At 34.7% G+C, this 13,252-nt stretch overlaps 1 protein-coding gene across 20 annotated transcripts in view; it reads right to left on the bottom strand.

The window, feature by feature from the left end:
* The window catches only part of HYCC2 (hyccin PI4KA lipid kinase complex subunit 2), a 61,386-nt gene that overhangs the window by 5,829 nt on the left and 42,305 nt on the right, over window positions 1–13,252 (bottom strand). For all 20 annotated transcript variants that reach the window (XM_087919715.1, XM_087919720.1, XM_087919719.1 and 17 more), the window contains 3 exons: window positions 10,484–10,600; window positions 4,665–4,752; window positions 1,090–1,249 (listed from right to left, as the gene is read on the bottom strand). In XM_087919715.1, coding sequence (XP_087775841.1) covers window positions 1,090–1,249; window positions 4,665–4,752; window positions 10,484–10,600 — 365 coding nt within the window. The remainder of the gene's footprint in view (window positions 1–1,089; window positions 1,250–4,664; window positions 4,753–10,483; window positions 10,601–13,252) is intronic.

Below are 13,252 nucleotides of genomic sequence, written 5' to 3'. Positions count from 1 at the left end.
AAGAAAGTTGAACAGCATCATAAAAATAAGTGGATATGATGTGCCGAATGCAAGAAGACATGAATGCAACACTTCTGCAGTAAAGCTGTACATGATGAAGGATTTGTAAAAATGGGATTAACTGTTTTTATCAGGAAGAATTCAAAATGAAAACAAAAGTGAATCAGTACTACGTACATAAATATTTAAAAGGAATTTAAAGTTTAATAAAAGTTCAAATTTTATGATTTTGCAGTCTACTATATATTTACCAATATAATTGGTAAAAAAATCAAACCATACCTACCAGGACAAACTATTATAACAGAAATTGAGATTTGTTTCCAGTTTAACATTTGCTTTTCTTTTTGTTGGCAGGAGTGAATTTAAAAGATTTGAAGTTGCTCCCTATGAAAACTAAAAGATTCTTAAATTATCTTACACATAAAATACTTGAGATTTATCATTAGCTTTGCAGAGCACAGGTCCTGAAAATATTAGTAAGTATATTAAAATACCAGTTATTATTTAATGAAAAACACAAAGATAACATTTTCAATATTATCTAGCTTTTGTTGGAATTTTGAAAGTTTATATATACATACTATACCATTATTTAAAACACACACACACATCCCCAAAAGAGAGATATTGATTGTAAATTGTGAAATAGTTTGAAAAAGGAAAAAAAGTCTAAATTTTTAGTGTTACTGTCTAGTTGGATTTGCCCAAAAATTATAAATACAGTCACACCATCAAAATAATTACCTTCCAACAATTTTTTAAAAAGCAGAAAGATCCAACCCACTGAAAGTAAATAGTAATTACTATTAATTTTCATACCATGATATACCACTTAAATCACTTAAGCTTGTTTACATTTCACAAAATATAAAATAGGAAGAATTCTTGCTTCATTGTAGTATGCAGTCACAATTACATATTTGAGCTGACATACACAGAGTTGACATACATAGATAATTATTTTCTGTACGTCTATATACCTGAAATGTAATGATCAAATTCATTGCTAGGCTTCGAAGCTAGCATTTGCCAATGGAGGGGAATGATACCATATTACAATTTCCACTTTGCATTATAAAGACTTACCTTCTCTTCTCCAGCGATGTCGGCGGATTGAAGCTGTTGTAATAGCTGTCCGAGAAATTCTTGGCACTGTTGGAGTAACCTCTACTTTCAAAACCTTCTGTCCTCCTTGTGATACATCAGGAGCATCAAAAGGTAATGAATTCTTCATTGCATTTGCAACCTATTACAACAGTAAAATGCTGTGTCAGTGTCAGGGACAAAATATCAAGTCCACAAGTGAAGGTCCAATTAAACTGATATATTGCTGCTCCTGCCTACGCACAGGAATATTTTCAGCTAAGGGTTAACACCTGCTAGGAGTTAGATAAGGTCAACAGAATTCAAAGGGGGTTGAACTTAGCTCATTTGTGGCTACATAGAGATTTTAGGCTGAACCCTCTTTGAACTCCACCCCCAGATTCTTCTACTCCTTCTGCTACAGTAAGTTCGCAATCCAAAAAGAAATTAAACAAGGACTAAAGAAAAAAATAGTGATAACCAAATTTTAGGATTTATATTAAATAACTACAATCTTTGTTTATTAACATAAATCATTGTATTTTTAAGTTTTGCAGTTCCATGTCAGGATATATACTCTCTCCTATCTTTTGCCAAATATGTGTTACTTTTCTCAAATTTTACCTATGGAGTTGACAAATAGTATACTGTATTAATTTTGCTATAACTAACCCTTCTGCTACTGTAAAATTCTAGATATGTATTTAAAGCCATTATCAAAGTCTCTTTTTAATTTAGTTTTCTTTATTGTCATTGCACTCGTACAATGAAATCAAACACCATCTTCAGTGCACATCATGACCATGAAAATAAATACAAACACACATCCTTCACCTTTCACACATTGAACCGAAAACCCCCGACACCACACCAACACTGCACTATACAGCAGAATTCAAAAGAGCTACTGCCCCGGGACAGAAGCTGTTTTTCAGCCTATTTGTGCTTGTTTTATAATTCTGTACCATCTGCAAGATGGTAATAGTTCAAAAAAAGGGTTCCCAGGATGAGATGGATCTTTGAGAATGTTTTGAACTTTCTTAAGGCAGCGGGAGCTATAAAGCTCTTCCAAAGAGGGGAGAGGGCAACCAATGATCTTCTGGGCAATGACATTATTGTACTTTCAGTGTTATAACTGCTGAACATCAATAGTATAGTTTTCTCACTATTTAGGAAAATCACAAATAGTGCCACAACTCAAGGATTAGACATGGAGAAGCTGGCCTTCCATTTCCCCAGACTTCCTTGACATGCACCCTTCTTGCTGCCAATCATGATTTATTAACCTCACAACAGGATATTATTTTATTTACTCTCCCATTTTCATCAGTCAAATCAGATGAGTAGAAAAATATTAACTATGTTTTATCTAAGAGATGCTACCCAGTGGTGGGATTCAAATTTTTTTATTACTGGTTCTGAGGGTGTGGCTTGGTGGGTGTGGTAGGAGAAGGATACTGTAAAATCTCCAGTCAGAGCTGGTATTTGCCGGTTCTCCGAACTATTCAAAATTTCCACTACCGGTTCTCCAGAACTGGTCAGAACCTGCTGAACACCACCTCTGATGCTAACTGAAAAAACAATTTTATACCAATTCTAGCACAAATGAGCACAAAAATTTATTCTTTTCAGTGGTTAAAAGCACTTTTTAGGGTCATGCTAGGTGGTAACTCTATGTCTACCATAATGTCTACCATAATGTCTACCATAATAAACTATGTAGGGTTCATTAAAAATGAAAGGCAATGCTTTTGATTTTCTGGGAGCCATGTGCAGGAAAGATTTAAGTAAAATGCAGAATAGAATGGACAGAAGTACAGCAAATATAAACTTTTTAAAAGGTTGCAAAGAAAAAAATCATTATTATATATTAATATTAATACAATTATTATATTATTACAATATGAATAAATCAAAAAGGACTTTCCATTAGATTAATGTTTGCCCCAGCTTTTTCAGTTTAGTCAAAAACAAAAGCTGAATTCAAATGAATTCAGTCTTTAAGCTGATAACATTCCTATTACAGGAACCTTATCAGCAGAATTTATTTTTTATTAAAAATCGATTTAGTAAAGCATTTAGTTATTTACTAAAGGAATATTTAGTAACAAAATAAAATTCAAACTGTTGTCTTCAGAAGGATACTATTATCTAGTCAGCAATAATTCATCAAACAAGCATTTAACCTAATCTAAAGGGAAGATTTAAAAAATGCCATCTCATTTGGCAAAGTGATTCCCTTGCAAAAAATGTTAACATTTAATTAAATTTGGGCAAAGCACACACATATTTTCTTCCAAATTGTATGAAGTTCACACCCTATGTTTTGTTTTCATAAAGTATGTTCAGGAACTTAACCCTCTGTTTTTTATATTACAAAGATCACTTCTTGGTAATCCCAAAACAAATCTATTCCTCTACCCACCACCAATCTAGAAGAGAAAGATAAACTGAGGGTTCATGAAGAGAATGGTTACTGGGGCGAAGTAGCTTGCCAGGAGAAGACTTTAGCTCTTTCAGTGTCTCCTTAAATAGACAGAAACCAATCTGCTGGACATGATTGTGAGTAAAGAAAAACAAATGATATAGGAAAGTGGACATTTTCTATTTTCAGGATTTTGTTTATATATCTAGTAAAAGGCCAGTGACCTACATTCATAAAAGACGGAGGGGAAAAGGAAGATTATGCCACTTCTTAAAATAATTATCAAGCTGTTCAAGTTCAGAGAGAAGCTCAACTCAAGTTATATCACAGCTTCTCTAGACTGTTACCATCTAGCCATATGCTTGTCAAATAATTCTGTAAAAGTCTTCTCAACAGACATGCAAAATGCAGATAAACAAGCATACAGGTAACTGTCAACTTACAACCATAATTGAACCCAAAATTTCTGCTAAGTGAGACAGTTGTTAAGTGAGTTCTGCTCCATTTTACAAGTTTCTTGCCCCAGTTGTTAAGTGAATCACTGCAGTTGTTAAGTTAGTAATATGGTTGTTAAGTGAATTGGTTTCCCTATTGACTTTTCTTGTTAGAAAGTTGCAAAAGGGGATCACAACAGTCACAACAGTCATAAATATGAAGCGGTTGCCAAGAATCCAAATTTTGATCATGTGACCATGAGGATGCTGCAACGATTGTAAGTGTGAAAAACAGTCATAAGTCACTTTTTTCAGTGCCATTGATTCAAACGATCCTAAACGAGTAGTTATTAAGTTAAGGACTACTGTATACATAAACAATATACAAGTGCACACCTGCATGATTCACAAAAGAGCATTTTTAATAAGCACACTGCAAGTAGGGTCAAACAAAGATTGCAAGTAACATGACTCTAATTATTCCCGTTAACCAATATTCTGCTAATCTTTGCTTTATAACAGACTGAGGAACTCTGGATTGTAGCCTAGTGGATAAAATCAAAGTGTAAATTTATCAGATTTTGTTACAATGTGCACAAACTATTCTGCTGAAGGAAGATTTTTAGAATATTACAAAATTCATTCAAAGGTAACTATTAATATTACAATTATATGCACAATTTAAATCTCATTGAACAGATTACAGCCTATCTCCTTACCAGCAGTGGCTGAGAATAGAGTTCAAGCTGAGCTCGATATATTATATCATCCAGGGCTTCCTGACCAAGTTCCCATTGTCCATTGTAGCTATATATGGATGCAAAGGAAATAACACAGTGCATTATTTTTGTGATCATAAATGCCTGACTCGTGGGTACAATTCTTCCTTGCTCTATCTGTACATTTCAGTCAGGATAATTTCATTACTAACATTTTTGACATAGCAGGCAGATGTTAATAATAACTGAACCACCTCACCAGTTCACCCATCCACTGGAGTCCCCAGTTCTGCAGGCATAACCAGATCTTAAGGAACTTTCAAAAGTTCAGAAATGATGTGGCCAACGTCAACTCAGGGGGGGAAAAGATTCCACATCTTGGACACACAACAAAAAAGGCCTGATTCCTAGGGCCTACCAAATGCAGCTCCCTAGATGACGGAACCCATAACATGTCATAATGGCGCAGTGAATTCAGAATGCAGTACTGCAGGCTGATTCTGCTGACTGCCGGGTGCCAGCAGTTTGGTAGTTCAAGTATTACCGGCTCCAGGTTGACTCAGCCTTCAATTCTTTTTTTTTTTTAATAAACTTTATAAAATTTTGCAGTTAAAATATACAAACAACACACACACAATTTAGGGAGGGGAAGAAAAGGAAAAAGGAAAAAAGGGTAAACGCTTAAAAAAAATTACATCATCAACAGTTTGTGGCTCCTTATTTATCTCATTATTTTGTGCCATATTTGCAATTAGTTTTTAGTGTGAATATTTAATTACTACTATTGTCGCTCCTCCTCATTTACAATTTTTATTATTATTATTATTATTATTATTATTATTATTATTATTATTATTATTATTATTATTATTATTATTATTATTATTGTAATCTATCTTCGGTCTATCCACTCATACCAACAGTTCCAACTCATATAGTACTGTGATACTTCATTATTTTTTAGTGTTAAGAGTTAATTTATCCATTTCTGCACAACTTGATATTTTCTGAATGATCATTTCCTCTGGTGGCGTATAGGATTGTTTCCAGCATTGTGCGAAGGCTAATCTAGCTGCCGTCAATATATGTAATATTATATATTTAACTTTTTCTGGGAATTGTCTGTTGAGTATCCCTAGTAGAAAGAATTCTGGTTTAAGTTCATTCTGCTCAGTCGTAATTTCCTCCATCCATTTTTTTATTCTCAGCCAATATCTTTGAGATTCTGTGCAAGACCACCACATGTGGTAGAATGTTCCCTCTTTCTTTTTGCACTTCCAGCATTTAGGGCTCATGTTGAGAAACATCTTCGCTAATCTTGAAGGGGTAGATGCCATCTATAAAACATTTTCCTGCTCCAAGCTATCATATTACCTTTAACTATTTCTTCCTCTAATTCTATCTCTAATAAATAGTTATAAAATGTTGTTTTTTTTGTCTGGGGCTATAGAATTTTATCTAATTGTTGTGGTTTATTATAGATTCCAAAATCCTTCATATCCTGTCTATATCTATTCTGGACTTGGAGATATGCCCACCGGTCAATTCCCTTGTTCCTGAAGGTCTTGCCATAATTTCAAATTCCCTTGTATATCCAATAAGTCTTTGTACTTTAACATCTCATTAATATCCAAATTATTCAGGTGAATCATCACCTCCATTGTTGAAATCCAGATCGGGACCTTTGAGTAATGTTTTTTCCTTATTTTATTTCAACTGGCCAATAAAGAATCTCTAATGAAATGTCTATGAAAATATTTTTGTTTAGTTTTCCCCACATCCCTTAGGAAAGCGTTCCACCCTCTCTGTAAATCATGGCCTTCTAAAACTAGTATTCTTTTATTAGATAGATTCACCCATTCTTTCAGCCATACTAAGGAATCTGCATAGTAATATAACTCCCAGTTTGGGAGGGCCATACCTCCCCTGCTCTTCATATCCTGCATTGCTTTTAGGTTTATTCTCGGTTTTTATCCCTTGCCAAATAAAATTTGCAATTGTCCTATTAAGTTCCGCAAAGTAGCTTTTATGTATTTTAATTGATATTGTCTGAAATAAATAGATGAATTCAGGGAGAATAGACATTTTGATAGTAGCAATCCTCCCTAATAATAAGAGTTGCAGTTTAACCCATATCCCTAGATCTTTTTTTTTAGTTTTAAAATAGACTTTATTTACAAAAGATTAAAACACAGACATACAAATACGTAAGAATAAAAAGAATATAAATAGAACAATAAACGTATCTCTTTCTTTTACATTTGATATTAAGATTGATAGCTCATAGTAAACAGTAGTAAGTAATCATTGGCAAGTATTCCTTATCCCTTATCAATTACCTATTAATTAATTAATGATATAGTTTTCTGCTATTACTATTGGATTATAACTGTACTGGTTATCCCTAGATCCCTAGATCTTTCTTTACTTGTTGTAATAATTTATCATAGTTATTTTCTTTTCTTTTTTTAAATAAAGTCTTATTGAGTTTTAACAAAACAAATAAAACATCTTATTTGAGTACAGCATGGTTCCGGGTTATCACATTTCCACACAGACACAATTTCATATGCATATTCATCTTATATATTCAACTTCATATCTTATTACTCTTTTTCCAACTTCTCACTATTTCTCCCTTTACTTCTCTCAATTTTCTTTTATGGTTATCTCATTTTCTTCTTATTGAATCTATTTCTTTTACCTAAATTTCTATATCTTTTTATTCATTATACTTATACTTTCGTCTGTCTTGTTTATAATTTCATATGTTCTCTTCCAACATTAAGAAGCAAAATTCCCCCTATGATTGCCAATCGAAGTGCAACAACTTTAAATCTTATTATTATCATATGAAATCTCATTAAACATTGAATTTGTGCATTCTAAAATTATAACATTTAAATTTCTAATATTTATTTTATATCATGTAGATCTCATCATTCAGATTCTGCTTGGTACTTCCCCTTGAAAATGTAAAAAGAAAAATTCTAAAAACATAGCAAAAACAATATATATATATATATATATATATATAAACATTAGTAAACAAAATAGTTATTCAAAATCATTCTAGTACTGGTGTGAACCTTGTACATCTTTCACGTTTCTTTTCAATATCTATCAATCTTTTGAGAACAACTGAAATGTTTCCCTCCCTTCTTCATTATTACTTAACTGTTAATAAACATACCATTGGATAGTCATACAGTTTTATCTTATAAATTATTTACCATTAATAAGCAAAATAATTATTCAAATTCATTCTAATAACTGGTATAAATTTCCTTATAAATCTTTCACGTTTCTTTTCAAGATTTTATCAATCTTTAGAAACAATTGCAATGTTTCCCTCTCTTCTTTATTATTGCATTAATTATAAATAAACATACCATTACATAACAATACTTTTATCTCATAGATTATTTACTTATTTCATGTCTAACTCATTACAATATTCTACTGTCACAACACTATCTTCTGTACCTTTGCAGAATCCTCACTTTTAACTTAATTTAACCGTTGTCTCTGTGTTTTCTAGCACGTTTCCCCAGTAGTTACCCCTTTTTCTTTATCTCCTGCTTTTGTCCCTCATAAGTTCTTTCCCCTTCTATCTTTCCCCCCCTTTTCTCATCCCCTTTTTTATACCCTTCTCTAATTTTCCCTTCTGTAGTTTTCTTTTCTGCTTCTCCTTGCTGTTATACTTCTCTTTCAGACTATTTTTCTTTTTGGCTGTTCCCTTTGATCTCAAACTTTTAACCCCTTTCCCCCTTTTTTCCACACTTTGCATTATTTGATCATTGAAAATGGCTTCTTCTTTGTCCTGCCCTTCTTCTTACTCTTGAAGCTTTTCCTTTTGCTTTTCATAGTTCAGGATCTCCATTTCAAAAAATTCAAATACGAAGCCAAAGGATTTTCCTCCCCTTTCTGCATCTTTTTTCTGTTTTTTAAGACTCATCTTCAACTCCTCCAGGAGTGATGGCATTTTAAACACTTTAGTGCCTAAATTCATATTATAGATTTTTGGATTAAAAATTGCCAATTTAAATTGTCGAAGGCCTTCTGAGCATCCAGAAACACAAGGGCTACTTGTTTATCATTATTCATAATATTCCAAGACATCTAACACTATTCTTAAATTGTTCCTAATTTGTCTGTTAGGGAGAAATCCATTCTGATCTTTATGTATATACTCATTCAATATTCTTTTTAATCTGTTTGCTATGATGGTAGCTAATGGTTTGTAATCAGTGTTTAACAAAGAAATTGGTCTGTAATTTTGTATAAATCGGGGATCCAAATCCTTCTTTGGAATCAGCGAAATCAGTGCCTCCCTCCATGAGCCCGACATTTTAGCTGAGCGTTCCATACTTCTGAAGTCAGTAAAATAAGGACCCAGATTGTTGGGCACAATATGCTGACTCTGTAAAACCACTTATAGAGGGCTGTAGAGCACTGTGAAGTCTAAGTGCTATTGGTATGCCCTCTCTGTTGGATCTGGAGAGATGGCAGGTAAATTAAACTGGGGAAAAGGCTCAAATACCCATGCCATGAAAGGCTTTAAAGATCAACATCAACACCTTGAATTGGACCTGGAAATAAACTGGTAACTAATGCAGCTTGTGAAGCAGAAATATAATGTATCTTCGCTGCATTTTGTACCAATTGAATTTTCTGGATACCCTTCATGGGCAGCTTTATGTAGAAAGCATTACAGTAGTTCAACTGTGAGATGGCCAGGATAGGAGTGATCATGAGTAAGACCCTTCAATCTAGGAAACATGCAACTGGTAATAATCAAGTAGAAGCTTTCCAGAGTTAAAAATCAACTTCATGGCAAATGTAACTTACTATTTTTTTCACAGCAGAACATAGTACAACTATTAGAAAGAAAAAAAATGAAAAACATGTTAAGTACTCTGCTAGAGGGTTACTCAAGTGGTTCTTTTCCATTCACTGCTGTTTTTTAAACCAGAAAAAATATATGTATGCTCACTTGTATTTAGGCCAATGAAATGCGGTATTTTCAAACTACATCTAACTAATAAAGCAGAAACATTGCCTGACAGAAGTCCAGTGTCCACTGTTAATACTTTAACACATAACCACAGCCCCACGGTGATAGTGACTGCAACAGTTTCCCAAAATGTTCAGAAAACCCCTATTTTTACAAATGGACTGTTCCAGTTGCGAACAGTTTTTGTTTTCCCACCATTAAGAGTGTATGCAGCAGCACGCTTGCGTGAGTTATTTGGTGTTTTCTGTAATGGCGTTTGAATTTGAGTTGCTGTCATTTTAACTGCAGATCTTTGTTAACATTTTTTTTATAAAGTTGGGGCCACATTTTCTGCCAAAAAGAATGTGATTTGCTGATCCAAACTTCGAAGAAACTGTTCTAACATGGTATGAAGAAGCAGAAAGTGATCTGACTGAAGTGGAATCAGATTGCAATGGAAATTTTATAATGGACGATGAGGAACCCACTGCCAGTTCTGACATCAGCAATGATAAAGCTCCCGATAAAATTGATGACCAGCTACAAACGATGTCATGCAATAATTTATATGGCAAGAGCAAATTCAAATGGTCTTCTGCACCTTTTGGAAGCAATAGATCCAGAACCACAAATCCAATATTGTAGTGCAATTACCTGGACTACAGCTAGCAGCTAGAGCAGTCATTATGACCTCATGTCTGTAATAGCATAGCTGAAACAGTAGGTCTGTGGTTAAGGGTTAATAATTTATGTTATATTTTATTCCTGCAAAAATATTAATTTGCTCAAAAACAACTGTTACACCCAAAATTTAGATACATACACAGCATAATAGATTCCAGTGAGTAACTGAACCATGAAGTCAGGATCCAATACTACCCTGCAGCCATCTTCCTTCCAGCATTTTTCATTCTGTCGTGGAAATCCACTCACACAGAGCCTGCAAAATATAAACACATTTCTAAAAATTACATCTTTATCTTTTGAGTAAACACATTTTCTTATTTTAAATTTTGCATACAAAATTCTAAACTACAAACCAAGGTATTTCAGTAATAATATTCATTTTTTAGTTTATTTATGTGTTTTTATAGTAGTGGGTAGTATATACTGTTGTGAGAAAATTACTCACTTAAACCAAAGTATTTGTGATGCAATGCAGTATAGGTAACTCTTGTTTAGCACCCATTCACTGCTGCATGGTGACTTACAAGCAGACCTCATACTGACAACCAATGCAGCATCCTCACAGTCAGGTGATCAAAATTTGGGTGCTTGGCAAGAGGCATATATTTACAATGGCTGGAGCATCCTGGGGTCATATAATTGCTGTTGGCAATCTTTCCAGCCACCTTCTGATAAGCAAAGTCAATAGGAAAAGCTGAATTCACTTACTGACTGAATGATTCACTTAACAACTGCAGTAATTTGCTTAACAGCTGTGGCAAAATAGTTCATAAAATTGAGCATGATTCAACAACAACAATCTTGTTTAACAACATAAATTCTGGTCTCATGTGGTTGTTAAGTCAGGAACAACCTGCAAATGTTTTAATATATTTAATTCTGTAATATCTATATAAACAATTAAGACACACCACTAAAACAATCCTTTCTCTACATAAAACCACAATGAAAGATGGTTACTATATCATGGGATAATAGCACTAGCAGTAGCACTTAGATTTATATATCCATGGGTAGGATTCAAATTTCTTAACAACCGGTTCTGTGGGCATGGTCTAATTTGTGGGTGTGGCTTGGTGGTCATGTGACTGGCTGGGTGTGGCTTGGTGGTCATATGGTGGCTGAGTATGGCTTGGTGGTCACATGATCGGCTGAGTGTGGCTTGGTGGTCACGTGACTGGGTGGGTCAAAAGATAGAAACTCACTTTAACAATGCTCTTGGTGCGGGGTTGGACTAAATGACTTCTGAGGTCCCTGGATTTCTGTGCTGTTTCAAAGCATCCTCTGAAGCTGCATCTAGTGCCAGGTTTGTGGTCCTTCCTTCCTCTCCTTTTTCTTTACCTCCCTCCCTCCATCTATCCCTCCCTCCCTCCCCTCCATCTCATTCACATTCCCTTCCCTTTTTCCCTTCCCTCCCTTTCTTTCTCCCATCCTTCCCTCTTTCGTTTTCTTCTTCCTTTTAAGAGAAAGAAAGAAAAAGAAAGAAAGAAAGAAAGAAAGAAAGAAAGAAAGAAAGAAAGAAAGAAAGAAAGAAAGAAAGAAAGAAAGAAAGAAAGAAAGCTATGCTGGCTGGAGAATTCTGGGAGTTGAAGTCCAGAAGTCCTAAAGTTGCCAAGTTTGAAGACCTCTGACTTAAACCTTAGTACAACACCCAGATATTTAAAGCCATTAAATATCTTGGATTAATCTTGAAACTTTTTGCATACTTGTACTTACTTACTTGTACTTAAACAGAAAGAATTTTGTTTTAACACATATGGCTTCAATTCCAAAGCTACTTTTTATGAAGACCAAGTCAAGAAAAGGAGATTGGAAACAAAACAAAGCTTAACCTTTTCATTCTTTCTAATACTTTCTAAATGGCAAGTAGAAGTGAGCCTTTCTACTTGCCATTTTATTACCAAGAATTTACCACCATCTTCAAATTTTAAGAGTTGCCTTCCAACAACAAAAAACACAAGTTGCAAACTGCCTGAATAGTAACACAGCATATAATTTTGTATGTTAAATATCGAACCACAAAGTGGAAGAGGGAAAATATTTGTGAGAAATATTTACTATGTTCTTTGCTTGTCAAATTTAAAAGGCCATTGGGCTTTATAAAGATTGTGACAGCAATAGACATAATGAAGCAGTAGCTAGGCAAACTGCTGAATAGTCTGAATTACGCTCTGGAAATTGTGTAATGTATGCTCAGAAACTGAGCAAATGAATGAGATCTAAAGACAAGCTGTTCTCTACAAAACCCACTCTAAACTTACCACACTAAGCCTGGCATGAAAAAGCAGAGCAACTTACTAGTTTTGAAGAGGAGGATATGGAAGAAAGAAAGAAGATTGGCTCCAACAGTTTTAGGAGATTGCATAATTTTGTTCACCTGGAACATTCCCAAGGCAGTAATCAATACTGTATTAGCTCCAAATGTTCTTTTAGCTAAACACTGAATTCAGGCATATTGAATGGCTGAATGCTCCCAGGAGGCTGCAGGGAGGCCTCCTTGGCCCAAAATGGGGCCTACAAGCCTCCCTGGAGTCTCTTGGGAGCAAAAACAGGGTGGGGGAGCAGCACCGGATCCCTCCAATGCCCCATTTTGGCTCCCAGGAGGCTACCCTACACTTACCTGGGAGCCAAACAGGGCTCATAGGGACTGCAGGGCAGGGTGGGGTGGGCAGGCCAGCTGTTCTTCAGAACTACCGGTTCGCCAAACTGGATGTAAGATTAACATCCGATTCACGCGAACTGGCCCAAACCGGTAGAATCCTACCCCTGTATATACTGCTTCATAGTGATTTACAGTCCTCTCTAAATGGTTTTACAGAGTCAGCCTATTGCCCCCAACAATCTGGGTCCTCATTTTACCCACTTTGGAAGGATGGAAGGCTGAGTCAACCTTGAGCCTGGTGAG

Source organism: Pseudonaja textilis, chromosome 1, assembly GCF_049901715.1.
Source record: "Pseudonaja textilis isolate UNSWEBS1 chromosome 1, rPseTex1.2, whole genome shotgun sequence".
NCBI classification, from domain to species: domain Eukaryota; kingdom Metazoa; phylum Chordata; class Lepidosauria; order Squamata; family Elapidae; genus Pseudonaja; species Pseudonaja textilis.
The sequence above is the reverse complement of the archived record's forward strand: the minus strand, read 5'-3'. Positions and strand labels throughout refer to the sequence as shown.